Source organism: Zootermopsis nevadensis, unplaced genomic scaffold (genome assembly GCF_977971745.1).
Source record: "Zootermopsis nevadensis isolate Lab colony 2312 unplaced genomic scaffold, Znev_1.0 Znev_ptg000013l, whole genome shotgun sequence".
Taxonomy (NCBI): Eukaryota; Metazoa; Arthropoda; class Insecta; order Blattodea; family Termopsidae; genus Zootermopsis; species Zootermopsis nevadensis.
The window spans coordinates 38393-59514 of record NW_028259145.1 but is presented as its reverse complement, the minus strand read 5'-3'; the positions used below and the strand labels follow the sequence as shown (position 1 = coordinate 59514).

Below are 21122 nucleotides of genomic sequence, written 5' to 3'. Positions count from 1 at the left end.
ATTTTTAGATGCATTTAACTCTTTGAAGCACAGTGGTAACTATATGTACCACCTGCAGTTATATTTATGGGGTCTTCTTAAGGTACAATTTGGCTGCACGCGACAGAGACGGACTCATCGCAGCTTCCCGCCACTCACTTTTGAGGTGACGACCGAGACATGCGGCAAAGTGTTTGTTTTGTTGAGACGCGTGCACATATTCTGTGAAAAATGAGTAGAAAAATGCTTCTAAAAAGGTTACTCGAAGAAGAAGAAGAAGAAGATGTGTTGCTGTGTTATTTGTTGCGAAAGAAAGAAAGAAAGAAAGAAAACCTACGAGTTCAATATTCAAAACCAGACGCGAAGAAGGATCTTTCTGTCTGTTAATAAAGAATCATTTATCATTAGAAGAAGAAAGTTTCAGGAGTTATTTCAGATTGAATCAAAAGCAGTTTGGTTACGCACTGAGTTTAATAGGAAAAACATACAAACAACAAAAACTGTCGCTCACGTTACGGTTAAGTTTCTTATATTGTATTATTACTAATTATGTCACAAATGTAATGACAATTGTCTTCATTCTGTGATGTTGGTTGGTTCGGGGGTCGAGGCAGTTCTTATAGGAGAATACCTCAGATGAACTTGGGTTGGACATCCCATGTTGCTCCTCGCATATCCATCTGAATCACTTCATAGTGACTTAAAATGTTAGCTTGTATTTTCAAACGTGGAGCCTTTACGTGGTTCCCAAATGAAGCAATTTCGTCTTCAATTTCTGTATCAGTGTTGGCACTTAACTGTTGCACGAGATTATCAAGAATATCATCATGATTGTTGTTGCGTCTTTTTCGTCGTGGAGGCTGTGGTACAGAGGACTGCGATGCTTCATCTGGACAACCTTCGCTGTTTTCAGTCCGAGTCTCAAACTGTGCGTTTGCCGCTGAATCTGACTCAACATTAGATGCAGTAGGTCTTTCTGTTGAAACCGGTTCTAAGAATTGGAGTCTCTTGAAAAAATCCCACTTAGAATTTTTCGGTGGTGCAGCTGATCCGGTTGACATTTTTCTTTTGCGTTTAAATCGATTGTATGAATCCCGTATATACTTCCAGCGTTTTCTACAGTCTCCATATGAAATGAGAAAATACGCCCATTTTCGTGTGCGTGTTCTTTGTGTACGATATCACTTATTGAGTGATTGACAATTTTTTCCCTTCAGATTTATGGCGACTGGCGAAAGTTACGCTTCACTATCGTTTGCTTACCGTATATCAGCGCGTCATATTTCACCAATCGTGAAAGAGGTTCTTAGGTGTCTAAGAAACAAGTTGGTACCTCAACTCATGCCTGAACCTACGCAACGAGAGTTTCAACGCATTTCAAACGAATTTTGGATAAAATGGAATTTTCCGAACGCCGTTGGAGCCAATCTCTTTCAACTACAAAGCTTTCTTTTCTATCGTTCTTTTAGCCATCGTGGACGCTAATTACAAGTTTATTGCGGTCGACGTCGGTGCATATGGCAAAGAAGGTGATTATTGGAAATAACTTTAATCTTCCGGGTCCTGAGTGCCTTCCGGGAACCATTTCTAACTTTCAGGCGAAGCATCGGGTCTCGACGCGTATCTGATGAAGTTGCAAAGAATGACGTAACTGAACAGACATTCAATTATCGCCTTTGTCGTGCCGGAAGGGTATCGGAAAATGCATTTGGGTTGATTTGCCAAGTATTTTGAGTGTTTTATACACACATAAACATTTTGCCGGAGACATGTGATGATTTGATATTAGTCGCCTGTTACGCGATGGATTCCTAGTAAAAATCTGGAAAAACTTTCTATCACTTCAGTAATGACGTGGAAACAACGCCACCAAACACGCACTCCTTATCTCGAGCAGGAGGCGAGATAAGAGAAGAGTTGAGAAAATATCTCATGTCAGACGCTGGTGCAGTTTCTAGGCAAGTAGATCGCAAAAACCTGGTAATAATCCATTCATTGCATGACGTGTTTAAGTCTAGAAGACGTTATATTGTATTATAAAAACGCAAACAACTAACCACTTTTGTCTAATTAGGCGAGCTTCGGGATTTAGAGGGTTAAGTCTGGCATTTATGAAAGCGACAGTGAACTTATGAGTCCTGCAAATTTCGTGACTGTCAGGCATCGAGCAGGACCCCGTTCCTTGGCGTATAAAAATGTATTCTGTGAAAGTTAAGTTGCCACCACGCCCCGCAGTAAAGCTGACAACCGATTTCAGACTACGTTGCCGATAACTGGGTTACACCGAACGCCTATTGATTGCAGCATCCTTGGCGATGTAAAAGTCTGACCAGAACGAGCTGCATGGAGCAGAGTCCATCTTCAGCCCTCGGTCGGTCGGCTAGTCAAATTCTGAACGAAATTCTTATCTCCTTATAACGCAGTTTCCTCCTCGCTCTTGTCACTTCATCCGTCTCGGGTCCAGATATTACCCTCAGCGCTCTCTTCTCAGACACCCCGAGTCTGTGTTTTCGCTTGAAGTGAAAGACCGGGTTTCACACCCATACAAAACAGTAGGAAACATTCGTTGTTAGAGAGGAGACGGGAAACAGAAGATTGTGAACTGCGGGCGGGAGAATGTGAAGGTGCGTCGTGCAGTTGTAATACGCTTGGAAGTGCCTGAGGTAAAGTTGGTAATCGGCTTCCTCAGACGTTGGTAGTATTTCGTAGGATTGGCGGGCAGATTGAAATAGCTGAAGATTGTCAGTTTGTAGATAATAATATGAAGAGTTTTATTCAGTCTCAAGACAAGATCAAGTTCACGCACCCTGGGACCATGAAGTTTATGTATAATATCGAAGAAGGTGGCGTGATGTCATTCTCTTTATGAGTGCGACCTCACACGTGATCTCGTTACAGGCGATGACATCATAAGGAAACTGTTATCACAGGAGGCAGAGTTGCGAGCTGTGAGGGCGCTCTCATATTACATCTGCTTAATCTCAATACGTGGAACTTACACAGTGTCTGAATTTAATTCGGATGGAGTTCGGACCTCAGCTTCTGGGGAATGCGGTGATGATCCTTCGCGGAAGTGTAGGCAACTGTCAGCTGCTCGAGAGACGTGCTAATTCCTTTCTTGTAGCTCCTGAGAAATGCCGCCAGTCGTTTTTCTGGGTCTCTCCGACTGTCGGTTGTTTCCATGGAGACGGTTCCCTGACCTTGACCGCTATTTGTGATCTGGCCTTCGGCGTTGTGCGAGGGCTGGGCCTGCCAAAGAATTACGGAATGTTGGTCGTTCGCTTAATAACTCGCCCTGCTCGATTAATCCAGACCCGGGGACTAACAGGAATCTTTACTCGAATTTACCGCGGGCCGGCGAGGGAAGTAGGTTGTGTGGATAAAGCTGGCTCAGGAGGAGAATGCCCCGCGTAGCGAACTTTCGGGTTGCTGCCCTCAACAGCGCTGAACGGATTTTGATGAAACTGAACGCGAACTGGCGTCGGTAGGCATCGCTTCGGGAAATTCTCCGCTCCACATTTAGCTCATCTCTGGTTTTCAGAGTTCACTTGGCAAATGTTCACATTCGCTGGCTTCATATTTTAGGGTAACAAGTTTGAATCCACGAAGTCATTGTCATTATCGGAGATAGAATTGAAGTTGCTCAAAATCTGCCACCACGCGAGATCCGACATACAGACAATTGTCTCAGTTCCTTGCCCACGTAAAACCGACGTTTCGGGAACAAACCCTGAAGATGGGGACAGAGTTTGTTCCCGAAACGTCGGTTTACTACGGTAACCAGTTGATTATGTGTAATAAAATTGTTTGTATCTTGTGAATCACACAAAACATCATAGTTGAATGGTTAGTACTCCTGCTATATGTTTTGCAGGTCCTGGGTTCAGATCTTGGCCTGCAGACTGGCTATCGTGACGAAGGCTTGTTGTGGTTTTCCTCAGTCCCTCCAGAAAATGCTTGGATAGTTCCTTAAATTAGGCCATGATCACTTCTGTCCACATGTTTTCCAATTCTCTGTTTACTATCATCCTCTCACTCGACATTATAAAGTCTCAGCTAGTGACAGCATCGTTAAATAAAGTATAAATAAATTGTGAGTCACATGAAGATGGCTGCCTTCTGGGTTGTAGCATTACAACACCGAAAACGAGTCATATTCGTACTCGCCACTGTGAGAACCTCAATTCTTACTGTGACTCGCATGCTTTTGTTATGCTGTAACTTTGTGTGCCTGAAGCTCGGGACTGTCAGTGTGATGGTATGAGATAAGAAATTCATGAACATGTGTCTGCACGACCTTGAATTTTAAGACATCCCATCTTACTAGTGACATCTTATAAATTGATCTGAAGTTGTCACTGACATGAAATCCCACAGTCTTGGACTGGGGACATTAAAATATCATAGTAATTTATAAAAAATACATTTAACACTGCTTTAGCTTTATTCAGCTTTCAGTATCACATTTAATTTTCATTGTTGCAATTTGCATGCTCTTTCCTAATGTTCTTCAGTAAGACACATCCTAGTTGCTGATTTAACTTCCTTGTGTAGAGCAGATGCTCATGGGAAAAGAGTGTGAAGATGACAGCGTTGTGGGATATTGCGCAGTGTAGTGTAATATAAATTGACACCATTATTAGGCGATCTCTCTGGTGATGAAGGCAGTAAGCATATTCCCCTTGTTACTTCATGCTTTTAAGTTAGTCATGTTTCTTTTCTGTATTAATAACATAGGCAGGAAAACTGTGACATGAGTTAAGAAAAATAAAAGCAGTAAGTACAGTTTCTATGGGATATTATGATACAATGTATAAAATGTGAAAGTAGGGCAAGGAAATATCTCAATTTGGGAACTCTACATTCAGACAGGTAAAATGCCATTTGTTGCTTTCGAACATTTTCGCTAGATCTACTGATACTATTGGTAGCACTGCATTAATCTAAATATATCGATATGGGAAAGAATGACTAGCGAAATTGCGTCGATCACTTTCGTAACCTGTTTTGAAGTACAGTACATATTTCTTGTACAGAGGTTTTGCAGTTATGTCAGACAGCAGACTGGCCGTATCTGATGCGAAGGTCTGAAAAAACAAGCACACAAACTGTGATGATCTCGTGGTAGTGGATTGTGTCTTGGAGTCTACGACTAGACAGCGGCGGATTTATCGTACGTAGTAAGATTTAGCAATTTGTGCGTTGTATTATAATTTTAACGGTTACATTATTTCTTGACGATGACTTCGCAGTTATACACACGAAAGTAAACAAGGTACGAAGTACTGGTTAATCTTGCACTTGTACTACCTTATCCGTGTGTTTGGTCACGTAACTTCGTCTTGTTTCAGGTTCGGACTTCTGTAGGGCCCTATTAAGCATGACAGATCTGCGATTCGATGGCCGAGTGGTTGTAGTTACAGGAGCTGGTGCAGGTGATTATCGTACACGAAAATAATGTTTGTGCCTGATCGCTTTTCTAGTATGCAAGACTTTCTTTCGGAAATATTTAATTCTTGTCGAAATTATTTTAGGTTATCGTTCTTGTCTTCGCGGTTTCAGCTTCATTAATGACTATATTGTACAAAAAAAATATAGTTCCTTCCCTCATTTGTTAAGACAAAAATATGAAATTGAAGGGTGTGGGCTGCTACAACAGTATGTTTCCAGTTTTAATTGTACCAGTTTGTGTGTGTCCATTTCCATGGATAAAAGTTGTCATGATAATATTAAAGTATGATGAGACTCCACATGCCATGTGATGTGTGCACTGCAGAGGTGAGTTAATACCCTTCTCTTTTATCATTTGTCTGTTTCCATTGTCTCATAATCGTATTAATCATGGCATTTGCTTACAACTTCTTGCAATGAACAGTTCTGTGTGTCGTTTCACCCACTTATCATTTCTTGTGTGCCAGTTCCTCATAATTCTGACCAGCCATGACTTTATGTTTCAGGCCTGGGTAAAGCATATGCCCTGCTGTTTGCAGAGCGTGGAGCATCAGTTGTGGTGAATGACCTTGGTGGTGGTCGCCATGGCGATGGGAAGAGTAGCAGTGCAGCAGACAGTGTTGTAGAAGAGATCCGGCACAAAGGTGGGTTTAGTGCATTATGATGCTTGTTGGCTGCTACTGCATTTGCATGTAAGTTTCTTCTTTGTCCTCTCACCTCTTCTCTTTCTCCTTCCTTCTTACAAACTGCTTCCTTGTGTCCCCCTCTACCACCTCCGTCTGATTCCCTTTCCTTTCCAACTTCTGTTTTACGGTGAAGTCGCAGCACCGCGGGATTGCATGTGTATCGTAGATTGTTTTGTTTCTGGTAGGTGGCAAGGCTGTAGCCAACTATGATTGTGTGGTGAATGGAGAGAAGATTATACAGACGGCTCTGGAAGAGTTTGGACGAGTAGATGTGGTAGTGAACAATGCTGGCATCCTGTGGGACAAGTCATTCTCCAGGATTAGTGACGCAGACTGGAGTATGTTTGAGATTAAATCTTATTCTTGGCCATAATATCAGATTGTGGGGTACTTTCAGTGTATTTGGACTGCTACAGTCAGTCAGGCAGAAAACTAAGAGCGCCAGTGACTGGATATTATGTAGCTGTCCCAGGGGCCATTTTACCTTAAAGTCTGATAGTTCAGTGAAATTGGAATATCATTTTTCTGCAGAGACTAATTCTGAAAGAGTTAAAATTCACAAGCGTCTATTCTCATTGTGGTTCTGACCAGTTTCAAGAGACTGTCCATGGCATTTGCCTAGAGAGGCTGAGGAAAACCTTGACAAATACTGTCTGCTATGCCGAGCTGTTTTGTCTGTTGTTGATTTTGTATAGGAGGCCAAAAGAAAAGGGACTATGGTAGATTTCTTGAGTTCAGGGATGGTTTTGCATGCTTTTTTGTCTAGTTACTAGTGCTGTTGAGGTTTAATGATCATTTGTTACTGTTGCAGGCTTAATTCAGGACGTACACCTAACAGGTGCTTTCAAGGCTACTCGAGCCGCGTGGCCTCACTTCCGTAAACAAAAGTATGGACGTGTCATTGTGACATCCTCCAATTCTGGTCTATATGGGAACTTTGGGCAGGCAAACTACAGGTCGGTGTTAGTGACACTTTAGTATATTTATCTTTCATAGGATTGATCATTTGTATAATGTGTGCGTGATATCTTGGACATTAATCTGTTCTGCTTTGAATATCTTTGGGATTTAAAAGTATTAATTACAATACACCCCTCCCCCCGCCTATGAAATATTGATTTAACATTCTGGTTATTTATAAAAATAAAAGTTTGTCTTTGGTTGCCAGAAATGGTAGAAACTGTTTTCCCCCACAGTTCCTCAAGACAGATGCTGGGTTAGTGTGTTATATAACCGAGGGTCACTTCTACATCCTCTCCAGTTCGTCATTCACCATCGCTCTTCCTTTCAGGACTGTGTAATTCGTGCGGCTGAAAAGTTGTTCTCAAATAAGAAAGTTGGTGTGAGTGATGGCCGCTTTATGCATTTCTTGGGAAGAGTCCATGTATGTTTTTTTTATGGTTGCAGTGCTGCCAAGATGGGGCTGGTTGGTCTGAACAATACGTTAGCGATAGAGGGCAGGAAGGACAACATCCACTGCAATGTGATTGTGCCAACTGCGGCATCCCGGCTTACTGAAGACATCCTGCCACCTGGTGGGTGCTGCTGATACTAAAGCCTGACAGTGTGTCACTTCTGTTTACAATAAATGAACATCAAAATGATGCAAACAGTGCATTTTGGAAGTATATTCACCCTTTTGTCATATTATCAGTTGTAATAAATAGTTCATGTTTTGGAGATCTGTTATCAGCAGTTTTTAATATTGTCTCATGATTATAAACACTAATGTGATACTGATAAGTCACTTGTTTGTTGCACAGATTTCTTTGCGCAGCTGCGCCCAGAGCTGATTGCGCCAGTCGTCGCGTGGCTGTGTCACGAATCCTGTGAGGAGACTGGCTCCATCATCGAGTCTGCTGCTGGCTGGGCAGGAAAATGTAAGTGTCAGTGGCACCCCTGTTCGGAATATGCTCGATGCCTGGTTCTGAGTCATGTGATGCCGTCCAAAACAGGACTGCATTTCATTAGGGTCATGAAGGTTGGGTCTGTTGTTGCTCTTTCAGTGAAATGCAGAAATGATTTTTTCACTGCAAATCACAATCGTAGATAAGTCGCAGAATCTGCATGTGGACTTCCGTAGATGTGTCAACAGCGGTAGAATGACCGGATTCATGTTTCAAGGGTCCTGATTTCAGTGAGACAGCTTGGAATAGCCATGAAGCGCAGTAATGATAGACAAGCAGAGAACCGTTTACCTCCCGTGCTGAGTGTCGGCAGAACTTTCCATCAGGATGCGTTCTTGTCTGACAACCTTCAGGTTATCTGGTGCGTTCACCGGGTGGCCTGCTGCGTGCACAGATGAATGAGCTGGTGACGCCAGAGGCTGTTCGTGAGAACTGGGGCAAGGTGACAGATATGTCTACTGCCGTTAAATTGGAGTCCATCCAGGAGGCATCTGGTACCCTGATGACCGTTCTGGAGCAGATGAAGTCGAACTCTGGGCTTTCTTCTGATGGCGTGAGTTATGACTCGATGTAGTTTTTTGCATATGCTTTCAGATAGTAATTATTCAAGTTACACCTGTGTCTAAGCACCATCCAGTGGAGGTGTATAGAGGGAGTGTAGTATAAGACGTATGAATGAGCAGAATTAATTTTGTTTATTGTGTACAGGATTTTAGCCCGTCGCCATAATTGTAGTACGTGGTTTACGTTACTTCAGTTGTGTGTTTCTTGCGTATGGTGTTGGAAGAAGCTGACTGCTTCATTGTGGCTTACGCCACTGGAGGTCCAGTATTTTGTTAAATGAGGTGTACATTAGTTTTGGCAATGGCTGGTGCTGCCATCCAAGTATTGATGGTGGCTAATGTTTGTGCAGACTTGAACTTCTTTTGTCTTCTTGGTGACACTTATTCTGTGAACATGGTTTAAGGTCCTGATTTCCTTTCCAGAAGAGTGTTGTGACAAAGTTCCAATACACTCCTCGTGACCTGATCCTGTATGCACTGGGAGGTGAGTAATGTGCCATTATGTGCGTGTGTTTGTGACAGTGTGACAGACAAGTAATGTGTTTGTTTTATTGCAGTTGGTAGCACTGTGACCAACCCAAGTGACCTGAGATTCCTGTATGAAGGGCACGCAGACTTCTCTGCGTTGCCGACGTTCCTCGTGTTGCAAGGCGTGTCTGCCGTGATGGAGTCTAGTGTTACTGCTGAGGTGTTCAGTGGCAGGGATTTCAATCTTGCCAGGGTAAGTGAGGTTATGTCTTGATAAGCAGACTCTTTTGAGGATAACCGCAAGGTTCAGCATCGGTCATTTCGAAGCCTGCCTTCGGATGCAACCCTGAGCCACCTCACAATCTTCTTGCTGTGTTTTCATCTCTGTATGTGCATTTCTTGCCTTCGCAGCTGAACATGTCCATATATCTTAACGCAAGGCACATTTTACTGCCTGTGCTTTGTCTATTACGAATATAATAGCCAGTCTCCATCGCACTTGACTTGTTTAGTTCACTGTACATGCAGTGAGGAAGAAATTAAAAGTCTGCTGGTCCTCATGGAATGAAAGCAGATCCAGCTTCTGCAAAAATAATACTGCTGTGGGTTGTTTTTCTGTTCAGTGCAACGGAGGATCATTCAGGTCGTATTCTATGCTAGTGAAGTTGTAATTGAGCAGTGTGGTGTGGACTCGGGGAATGCTTGCTATCATTCAGTCCAAAATGTTTTGTCCTCTCATCTCACATCAAGAAAACTAAAGATACAAAAGTTGTGCTGTATGGGTGTTAAACTTGGTCTCCCACTTTGAGGGAGGAACATAGATTGAGGGTCTTTGAGAACAGAGTGTTTAGGATATTTCGACCTAAGAGGCAGGAAGAAAATTGCATTATGAGCTTCACGGACTGTACCCCTCACTTGATACTGTTAGGGCGATTAAATCGAGGAGGATAAGACGGGCGGGACATGCGGAACGCATTGTTAAGGGGTGGGGTGTTTACAAGATATTGGTTAGAAGGCCTGAAGGGAGGAGATTGTGGGTGAGACATTGGCGTAGGTGGGATGGCGTTAAGATGGACCTTTGGGAGATAGGAATCTATGGAGCAAACTGGATTCAGCTGGCTCAGGTTAGTCTTATGGCAGGCTTTTGTGAACTCAGTGATGAACCTTTGGCTTCTATAAAGAAAGTGTTCTATTTTTTGAGAAGCCAAGTATACAGTCAGTTTTTCAAAGAATATCCTGCACCATAGAGAGAGTGAGGATAGAATTCACACTGATTCAGTGAGCTGCACAGAGTGTAGATGCTTCCCACTGGCATGCCACTCGGTCATGTAAACAAATGACAGTATTCAGTTGTTTTTGCAGATATATCATAAAGTATTTCTTTCTTTCTTTCCACTAAATGGATTCGAGAAGTTCTGCTAACTTAAAGATAGTTCAGTGGTTTCGACGTAGAGACTGATTGGATTATGAACCTTAGGGTTGCTGATGAGGCACAAAGGAATGAGAAACGATTGAGTACATAATTGGAGTTGACTGAGGAGGATCGTGTTGCTGCTATGTTGCCAGATGTTGCATGGTGAGCAGTACTTGGAGGTTCTGCGTCCCATCAACAGTTGAAGGGACTCTTGAGGTGCACTGCAAGGTGGTGGATATGTTGGACAAGGGATCCGGGACTGTTGTGCTGGTGGAAGGTGAGATAAAATTGTGCAGTATGATCATTCCATTTGTAACTTCTGTCAACTTGGTTCGTGCAGTTGTAACGTGTCTCTTTTTCTTTGATCTGTCTAGGCTAGGGGGAATATAAGTGGTTTAAAAGTCTAGTCTTCAAGGTGATACAAATTCAGTTGCTGTCTGTTGTCATTATTGCAGTGGAGACATTTGATGAAAGTGGTGAGAAGGTGGCACAGTCCCTGCTGACAACATTTGCTGTTGGAATGAAGGGTGTTACAGACAAGCGTACTTCACCCTATGATGTGCCAACAGCAGAACCACCAAAGCGGATTCCTGATTTGTCTGTTGAGCAACACACGTCTCTTGATCAGGTCAGAATAGAGGGAAGCATGTGTTACGTGTGAGGCTCTTTGGTTATTTTTCTTTGAGGGGGGGGGGGTGAATGTAACTTTTCTTATTCTGTGTATGTATTTTTAGTTTCTTCTGTCAGTAGTACTAACGTGTGAAATATGGAGAAGAAGCACAATCTAATTAAGATCTTGACATATTTGTGGTGATAGAGCTTTGTAAAATGTGCATCCTTAAGATTATTTGATGTAGACTGAAAATGCTGACTGCTTTGAATCTGCACTTATTGCTGTGTGTGAAAATTATGACTAATGAAACACTGCAGCTAAGTCTGTAGAATTTAGTATGCAGAGAGATCATAAACACACCTACAAATTAATTGTCAATGTTTCTTCACTTCAACATTATTTCCTGCAGGCTGCACTCTACCGACTGTCTGGAGACCGCAACCCACTTCACATTGACCCGAATGTGGCTGCATTTGGTGGATTTGATCGGCCCATCCTGCACGGTCTGTGTTCGCTGGGCTTCTCAGCCCGCCATGTCCTACAGCAGTATGCGGATAATGATCCAACCAAATTCAAAGCCATAAAGGTGTGTAATAGAAACATCTCTTTTTGGGGCTTTCCTATTTTCACATTCTCATGATAACATTCCAGCACCCTATTTCTGTTGTTCTATGGATTGTTTGTGTTCACAGCATTTTTCACTTGCCTCTTCCGTGTCTGATGTACAGTTCAGTTGATGTCAGTCATTGTACTTTCTTATTCTTTCCACATGCTTTCCTATTTTCTCGCATCCCTGTTGGAATACTTCATAACCGTGACTCCCATTCACAGTGGATACGTTAAGGGAGGCCTATGGTAAGTAAAAAAATATTCATGTGAAGCATGGTGCAATGGTGTGGCTTGATAGTAGATTTCTAAGTTGTAATTCCGGAGGACTGTTCATAACATTTTACCATTTCAGTCTCTTTTTTTTAATTTTATCATCTTGTTGCTTTGTAAGTTCTTTGTACTTTTTTTCCATCAGAGAGATTGTTAAATATGATGTTATTTCATGAATGTGTTTCATTTTCAGAGGTTATATAGCATCAGATAGAATGAGAGGATAATGAATGGGTATGAATTTGGAAAGGGGCAGTAATATTAATTTTCATGTTACTATGCTGGAAGTTCTTTGGAGGGACTGAGGAGAACTCTGATTAGCCTGAGAAGGATAGTCAGAAACTGGACTGAGATGCAACCTGATATCCCCATTAATATGGTTTAGATCGTTGCACTACACAGGCCATCAGAGTGTGAGGGTATGAAGAAAATGATGACTGTCACTGGTTTACAGGCTTGGTTCAGCAAGCCGGTTATCCCTGGGCAGACACTACAGACTGACATGTGGCAACAGGGGAACCGTATCCACTTTCAGACCAAGGTGAAAGAGACGGGGAGCGTGGTGATATCTGGCGCATATGTCGATCTCACCGAGGCATCCGTCCCGCAGCACAAGGTACGTTTTTGTGGCTGACTGATGGGCCAAGATCATCTTTGATGATGGTTGTTCTGCTGGTGAGAAATTTCGTTGCTGCTGGCCTTTCACCACGTTCACATAATTCTGCCCTTATGCTCTGTCATGAGCTGGTTGAGTCTATCTATTTCTTCACATCATATTTCTCTAAGGTGCATTTTAGTAATGTCTGTGTGTGTGTAGATCTCCCAAGTACTGTTTTCCTTTCAGCTTTTCCAATGAAATTTTTGTGTTAAATTTCATGTCTACGCAGTGGAAATAAAAGGTCACACATATTGCAGGTTCCTCACAGAAAAATGCAATTTGATTATGCAGTACACTGCTACTAAACAAGACGAAGCATTTGAGCTGTGTTGTTTGCATGTAAAGCTTACTTAATATAAATGTACATTTTGATGTAAATTCTGTAATTGTGTTTTGGAGAATGTTTAATTTAGTGTGGGTTTAATGAGCCAAATATAAGATTTAATTCTGGATTTTTAGTAAAATGATAGGAAAGCTCTGATGGGCAGGGCATACAGCATGCATGAGCAAGACATGAAATGAGTACAGAATTTTGTGTGGAAAACCTGAGGGAAGAGATGGCTTCAGAGACCAACTCATAGATGGGAGTGTAATATTAAAATGGATCTTTAAAATACTGGGTGTTAGGTTGTGGATTGTGTTCAAGTGGTTCAAGATAAGTCCATGAGGCAGGCCTGAGCTGTGTGGTGTTTGTTCCTACAGATTGCAAGTTGTGTTTATAATCGATATAAAGTGTAACTGATATTCTGTTATCTTGTGATAACCTGCATTGTTCAGCCTAGCAATTTCTTACTCTCAGTGACAAGGTTATGTTACCTTTTTGTTAAGATCCCAAACATTACAGCATTGCTAGTATCACATCTTCAGTAAGATCCATTTTAACCCTTTAAAGCTGAGTTGTAACTGTATGTACCACCTGCTGTAACAGTCATTATCTCTGCATTTTGCCCACAGAATATATAATGTGGGTTTTATATTGATCTCAGAATAAACAGTAATTTATTTCTCTAAGCAGCATTAACTAGTTTAGTGTTGTCGTGGAGACGTGTTGTGTTTTCTTTGAGGTAACAATGGATTGATAGAATATTATGCACCTTCACTGTGGCTGAAGGGGTTAATTATTTTCTTTAATTTCCTAGTTGGTCTTCAGAGGTTACTCAAAAGCTCTATGGAATTTCTTTGTTTTCTCTTTCCTAGTTACATTTCCAGCTTATGGTAAATATCTGCAAATCAATTTCTCAGGATATTTGCATCTTCAGTGGGCAAAGTGAGGAAGAAACTTCACGATTTGTACAGTTCACTTAGTGCTTTGTGAATAGTGAACTGTGGGAGACAAAGAGAAGTTGTCACATGAATACATTGTTTCACTACACTTGTTTATGTAAAATGTCATTAGGTCAGAAATTGGCTTAGACTTGGAAAAAAAATTTGGCATGAAGCTGGGGGTGGAGCCGAGTCATGATATGGCCATTTGTGTGTGTTTTGTCTAACAGAATAATGAACCTTTGTTTTGTAAAAGCAGTAAGTTTTTTGACTAGCTGAGTCACTGTCAAGGAGGCAGGAAAGACTTTGCACTTTAGCCTACATGTAAGGTTGTCTTGATAACATGTACAGTACAGTACAGTACAGTAGCTGTGTTCAAGGTCATGGAAGAAACACAAGTGAGTAGCTCTGATGTATGCTGGTTGCATCAGTCAGTCACTATGCCTGCTGTGATGAGGTCCACCAAGGTGAGGGAAGTGAAAACTGGAATTTGTAGTTCAGAGGCATATCTCATGTCCTAACATAGAATGAAAATATGAACATGGTTTTGCATTTGTTTTTAAGCTAAAAATATAGTATTCATAAATATTTAACACGTTCAGGAAGTACTCATTATTGATTACAGAGTGTGTAACCATCGAAACTACTCTCAGTAATGCTAAAGATCAAGTTACATCATATCCATATTTTTCCACTTTTGTATGGTTGTAAAATATGGTTTCTTTCTTTGTGTGAAGAACCTAAATTGTGTTTGAAAACAACCAAATATTATTTGGGATCTTGAAGGATCAAATAAGTGGATTCTTAGGATAGTGAACTAAAGGACTAAATGTGTTCTTCATAAGATGAAAATAAGATTATGCATAGTTTGGTGGGAATCCTGTTAAAAAAATTGGACATAAGTAAGACTGAGAATTTAAGGGGAGGTAAATATTAAGCTGGATCTTAGACAAATACAGATGTGTTTGAACTGTGCCAAAGTGGCTTGGTCCTGCAGCTAGTGATACTGTTTGGTATTGGCAATGTTCGACCTTCGTTTTCTATCACCAGAGAGTTAACAGGTTCCTAGAGACATGCAGAAATGGTGTATGATGTTGGTGGCTTTGTAAACTGTAATGTGAGGTTGCATTGTTGGTGCAGGCATCCACATCAGCGCTGGATTCGGATGGTGTGTTTGACTTGCTGAAAAAGCGGGTTGCGGCAAACCCAGAGCGTGCCAAGAAGATCGGTGGTGTGTTCCAGTACAACATCACCAAAGATGGCAATACTGTTGCCACCTGGAGTATGTATCACACAGTTGTCATGGATTTACAGCACTGTTAGAGAGTAAATTTTATACAGACTAACTTAAAACTTTCATCTGTTAAATGTTTTGTCTGTGCGGTTAACTCTCCTACTTCATATCTGGCAGATCTTGGGTTTGTATCTCATTTGAGAGACAGGGTTTTCTTATCATAGTCACGGAAGGCAATGATGAGACCCTCGCCGGGTTCGCTTGTCACGGCCACTTGCAGCTGAAACGGAAAGACTTGTTATGCATTTCTGTTGCGTCCTACAGGAGCAGTGTGTGACGATGTTAACAGAAACCCAAAAAACAAAACAAGAGATAAACTTAGGAATTTTACATGATTACAGGCTTTGTGGCATATGTATTTGTCAAGAAGTTCTGGAAAAATGAAATGTATGCAGAAATTTGATGGTGAAACCTGAGGAACACCACTTGGAAGACTTGTAAGAAGTTTGGAGATTAATATTCAATTTTAGCTTTGATGTTAGCTATATTCAGTCCTCAGTTCATTTTAATTATGAGCTTTGAATATCAGAGAAGCAGACAGAAACAAGTATGGTGTCCATAGATGGATTTTCCAAGTAATATTTAAATGTTTCAAAATGAAAATCATTTTATCAATCTGAAGAATTTGTGTTTTATGCTCATTATTTTACAATGGCTTCCTGTACATTCTAAATATATAATTTAGGACCAGCACAATGGAAATTACAAACATTTCTATAAATTTTGACCACGGTCCATGCAAGTGATAACTCACTTCAGAGGCATCCTCTGTTGGTCTGTGGTTGACTTCTGCAGCTGTGAAGTTGAAGTATCCATATTTCCTTGGTCTGACAACTACTACATGAGATACATTTGTCCCTGCAGGGATCCTGTCAATCTTGATGTTGAGCTGACCACCCACCAAAGTGAAGGCCTCTTTGTGAAAGCTACTGTCACTCAGCTTAACACCAAGAGCAGTACTTGTGCCAACATTATATAGTGTGTACTGCAAAGAATGTTGTGTGTTATAATCAAACAAGTTTATGAGGTATGTTGGTATTATATGGGTACTAAATACAATATTATCATGAGATGCTCCATATTCTTTGGCTTGTAACATAAACGGCCTATGATATGTAAAAATTTCTATTCTGCAAAAACAACCGGACGATAATTTTTCTGAAACAATATGACATCTAAATATCCCAGCTACTATGTCCATGTCTTCAACCAGATATCTATTCAGTATCTGTTTCGAAATTAGCAATCTGGCACCCGTTTCTTCTTCCTCATTACCATCTACATAAGCAGCTAGGGCTGGGAGAACAAAAATACTTAGAAATTTCATTCTTTCAAGACTTTTAACGAAATATTAATTTATACACTCCCCAACGTGTTGTACGCACGAGTACTTCGAATCTTTCCCAACGGAATGGCACTTCTTTATCAAAACTTCCAACTCGTTGCCAACTCACAAGCAACAAAGCATGTAATTCGACTCCTACTGGCAATGACCGCACTTAAAAATTAGTTCCGGTTCCCTTCATTGTCACCAATTTAAAAGTTAATGACGATAAAATATACCGTTCCAGCCGTTGCCAATGTTAAAATGAAACTGTTTTGGCTTCACTGTTAAACACGGAAGTTTAGAAGTTCCATAGTTTGTAACATGCTTTGTAACTCAGAACTGTAGTTTGTTAATCGGCTGTACTTCGTATGCGATTATTTGGAATAATTATTAGGCACATATGGATGTGCTTTGTTATCGGTAATATAACGTAACTGTGTTGAGAATCGTGTCGATGTCTCTGTCATCAGACCCGGAATTGGAAATGAAAGTTAAAAAAGGTTTGAAAACGTGTCAAACATGGATTGAGTTGTTTATGTTGAACTTATATACATAACATTGCAAAGCACTGCCCCCTGATGGTGGAGAAGAGGGTAGAAGTTACCAGACTGCATCATGAGTTGCAGGGACGTTGCTACGATGTGGAGTATGCCGTTGGGTAAGGTTTAAAGGAAATTCTGTTAGTTCACTAGTATTCAAGAGGAACCTTGTTCCCAAGTGAATACTTTTCCACAGGCTTGTAGCAGCATCTTGCTCATTTCTAGTTGACATTTTGAATTATGTGAAGTGTAATTTCTTTATGTTACAAGGAAAGCTTATTATTTAATCAATTAACTTAGTGATTTTAGACCTTCATTCATTTGACATTTCTGCCTGGCAAAGGAATAAGATCCTGAGTCCTGACACAAAGTCGCCAAATATGGTGTGTGTGCGTGTGTCTATCTATCTATATATATATGATTTGGAAGAAAAGTGAGAATCACAAGACCTTCCCAGAACTTTGTGTAGTTTTTTCAGCAGTTGTATTGTTCTCCAGGGCAGTGAAGTCTATGGAGGGGGCAGAGGATAACCTTGGTAACATACGGGAACTGCTGAAGAATGCGGTGTTCTTGCGACAGCAGATTAAGTACGAAGAAGCTCGCAGGTGAGTGTTATTGTGAATGTTGTGGACGTGATTTCTGTGGTCTGTCTGTGCCTTCTCTCAGGGTTCTTCCCATTTTATTCATATGTGAACTGAATGTAAGATGAGCAAATGTGTTTCAGTTGGAAAAGAATGTACTATAGCAAGTACAGAATGCTAAATTTGTGGGTTACCTGTGTTTTAGAATACATGAAGGAAATAGGGTTTGGGGAATTTGGGACACAAACTTGTTTTATAGCAACAGGAAGGAAGTCTGTCACTAGTGTAAATCCCCCATAAATAAATATATCCTATGCGTAAGGAAGAAATGATCTGAATTGTTGTGTAGTACATGGACAAAACTATTCTGTGCAAATCCTCGTTTGGGAAGGAGTGATTCTACCAGTAAATTATAGCAGTGTGGTGTTAGCACTCCTGTTTCTCAAATGAATTACGTCCTATGCACAAGTCTCAGCAGGGGATTTGCTGTCCTGACTGAAGAGGTTTTTTTTTGTCAGTTTCCTCAGATCTTCCAGTTGAATCTGATCATAGTGTATCAGAATATGCCAGTTGATCCAGTGGTTTTTGAATGACTTATAAAGCAGTCTTATTAATTAAGTACGCTGCATGTGTATGTCCATCTAGCCTGATTCAGTTACACAGCAGTTGACTGGTTTTTGTGAAATTTGTTGTGAATATCTACCATTTCAGTTCTCTTGATCTTCTGTTCATTTTAACTTTGTCATCTGCCATTACTGAATTGAGTTTTGAGGTTCTTATGATAGTGAATATGGAGGTGGCTGTCTTGCAGGTTGTTGCACCATTTAATGTAAAAATCAGTTTGTGCAACGTCGCAGGCAACCATCTTTGTAATGAGTTGTTTTGTAGGACACTAAATTAATTTTATTGCTCTGTGGATCACTGTTTCATTCACAGTAGTGTAGAATACCGGTCAGACAGTGTGTTAGTGATTTTTCACCTTGCTGTGATTCTTCATGTGTGTTAGAATTGTGTTTTAGTCCTGTGTGCTGATCCAAGAACATTTGGATTGGCATGCGCATATGCGCAACGCATGTGATTTATGTTGCATGTCTTGTCTGTGTAGGCTCCCCCACTAATGCTGTGACATGCCAGGTAATTGCTGCTTCCTTGTGTTTATTATGTTGGTAGTATATTATGGTAAGCAGTCACTACATGATCATGATGAAATTGGGGATATCACATGGCCTTAGAATTGTTACTGTGTAGGAGAAAGAGTGCATGGTCACATGGACATAATGTTTCATTGATACAGAGGACACTACAGAACAAGGGAACTGTGGTCCTATAAGTGGGAAATATTAACCTGTCAGTGTGGGCTGTGTCGAATGGACGTCTTTGCACGGTGTGATAGGTGCCATGTATGTTTCCAACATCAGAGTGAAAGAAATGACTATATTTATTCAATTGTGAGGTGATACTGAACTGTGCAATATCGTTATACTAAGAGACAGTATATTTAAGACATTTATTTCCTCTATTAGGTTGAAGGCCAGTTCATGCTTCATTGTTCAAAGTTCCTGCTTTTGGAAAAGTTCTTAATTACAGATAATAATGGCTACTTATTTCACCTGCTGTTTTGTGTGGGTGTTAAACTTGGTGTCTTGCACTGATGTCTGTGATGAGCAGAATACATGTAACTAAGAGAAACATACAGGCAGCGAGAGAAAATTACATAATGAGGAGCTTCATGAATTGTGCTGTTTTTTTGGGAAAGTGTTCAAATCAAGAAACCAGTGGGTGGTTGGTGTTGCCCAAGGAATGTAGTGGCACTTTAGTATTAGCAGTGGATAGTTATATAATCAATATTGTTTGTGCATGTTTTTTTTCCTTCAAATTAGCCATTTAATTACTATGTATTTGCATCGCTGTTTGTTTAATTTTGTTCAGATTACAATTTCATGTCTTGGATCCTCCATTCACAATAATCCTAATCCCATTTAGTATTAAGTAATTTGTACGGTTGAAATATAATTATTAAATAGCCTACGAATCAATTAGTCAGTTCATTCACCCTTTTAGCCACTTGATCTCTTAATCACAGTCAGGCGGCTAAGCAACCAGTGGATCAATCAACTGCTCATTCTGTTCAAAGATATTTGTTCGTACAGGAACAAGAAGGAGTCATACTAAATTAAGGGTTTGGTGCAGTCTTTACTGTATGATCTACTATTAGCTTCTCAAGGACTCTGCTTCATGAAAATTTTATTTACAATCACAAAATCATGTTTAGATCTTCAAGGACACTGGTTGACCACAGTTTGTTGGGAACAATACTGGTGATTCATGGTTAGGATCATTTTTGTTATATTTTGAGGATAAAATTCATATTTTGGGTATGAAATTCTTACTTGAAACTACATTTCTCGGGCATTTACAGTGAATCCTTCATTTAGTTCAGATGCCAAAAGTGGTGTTCTGAAAGTGCAAAGTTAAGAGCTTTCATTAAAGATTTCGGTGAGGAATATTTTAGTTCTGATGGAACAATTCTGTTCTGTAAACTTTGTGAAGTTAATGTTACAGCTGGTAAGGGATTTAATGTGCAACAACATTGTGATACGGCAAAACATAAAAATAAATTGAGCAAGCAGTAGGCAGGTCAGGTTTCTGTTGCGATATGAAGTGAGCCTGCCAAGTGTACTGAACATACTCCACTGATTTCCTGGCAAGCAGTAGGCTGGTCAGGTGACAGACAGCTTTTCCCCGAGTAAAATCCCAAGGATCAATTAAGCTTCTTCTCTCAGCTATTCCCAGAAAGACAAAATGCATTCACTTTTAACTAACACAAATGCAAAAATAAACAGCATTCTGATGACGCAGTTGATTGAACATGTACTTTTGTTCTTGGGGAGGGGGGCACACCACACACACTTCTGAGTATATAAATGTCACTTATCAATGCCGTAAACGCCTCATGGCGTTTATTTATTTGATTCCTCGGGAATCATCGACACATAACCTCAACCGTTAAACGAGAACACCCTATCATTCCGTAACCTGATGACAGCCCACCTAGATCGCTGTTCGCACACATAATCTTACAGCACCTCCAACACTCCGAAGACTAGATTCACGCAACAAATTTTACCAACTCTATCTCTGCGCGAACTTGACTACAGCGAATTCTAGTAGCGAACCCAGTAAACTACGTATTGGCGGGAAAGAGCAGGGCATCGATATATCAGGAAGATCCAGAATCGTAATCTTGTAGGAGCCTGGTAGCCGAATGGATAGCGTGCTGGCGTGCGGAGTACTACATCGGCAGTTCGAGACCCAGCGGATTCTTACAGTAGTATTAATTCTTAATTCTTACAGTAGTATTAAGTTCTAAATATAAAACGAGGGCAGGACTCAGGACTCAAACGATTTCTGATTTCTGATTTCTGCCCTCTAAAAATAATTGTGGGTTACCGGGAGGGTGGGGCGCCTAATATGATAGAATGAGGGGGGTTATGCACAAA

General features: G+C 40.7%; 1 protein-coding gene and 1 pseudogene across 2 annotated transcripts; one reads left to right on the top strand and one right to left on the bottom strand.

Annotated features, from left to right (window-relative positions):
• Positions 1-410: 410 nt before the first annotated feature.
• On the bottom strand, positions 411-5361 carry LOC147873822 (uncharacterized). The gene is made up of 2 exons (XM_087348309.1): positions 5290-5361; positions 411-3228 (listed from the first exon to the last, which is right to left on the bottom strand). The coding sequence occupies exon 2, from the start codon at positions 1038-1040 to the stop codon at positions 612-614; it is 429 nt and encodes a 142-aa protein (XP_087204435.1). The 5' UTR covers positions 1041-3228; positions 5290-5361; the 3' UTR covers positions 411-611.
• LOC147873821 (peroxisomal multifunctional enzyme type 2-like) lies at positions 5337-21000 on the top strand (annotated as a pseudogene). The gene is made up of 17 exons (XR_015535150.1): positions 5337-5414; positions 5937-6074; positions 6302-6454; positions 6928-7072; positions 7524-7651; positions 7880-7996; positions 8377-8576; positions 9010-9070; positions 9144-9301; positions 10627-10745; positions 10924-11096; positions 11491-11667; positions 12415-12576; positions 15022-15163; positions 15517-15612; positions 16040-16202; positions 17539-21000. The product of XR_015535150.1 is annotated as a peroxisomal multifunctional enzyme type 2-like (transcript).
• The last annotated feature ends 122 nt before the right edge of the window (positions 21001-21122 follow it).

Coding starts and splice junctions, on each gene's coding strand:
- LOC147873822 (XM_087348309.1), bottom strand. CDS start 1,040: ATGTCAACCGGATCAGCTGCACCACCGAAAAATTCTAAGTGGGATTTT.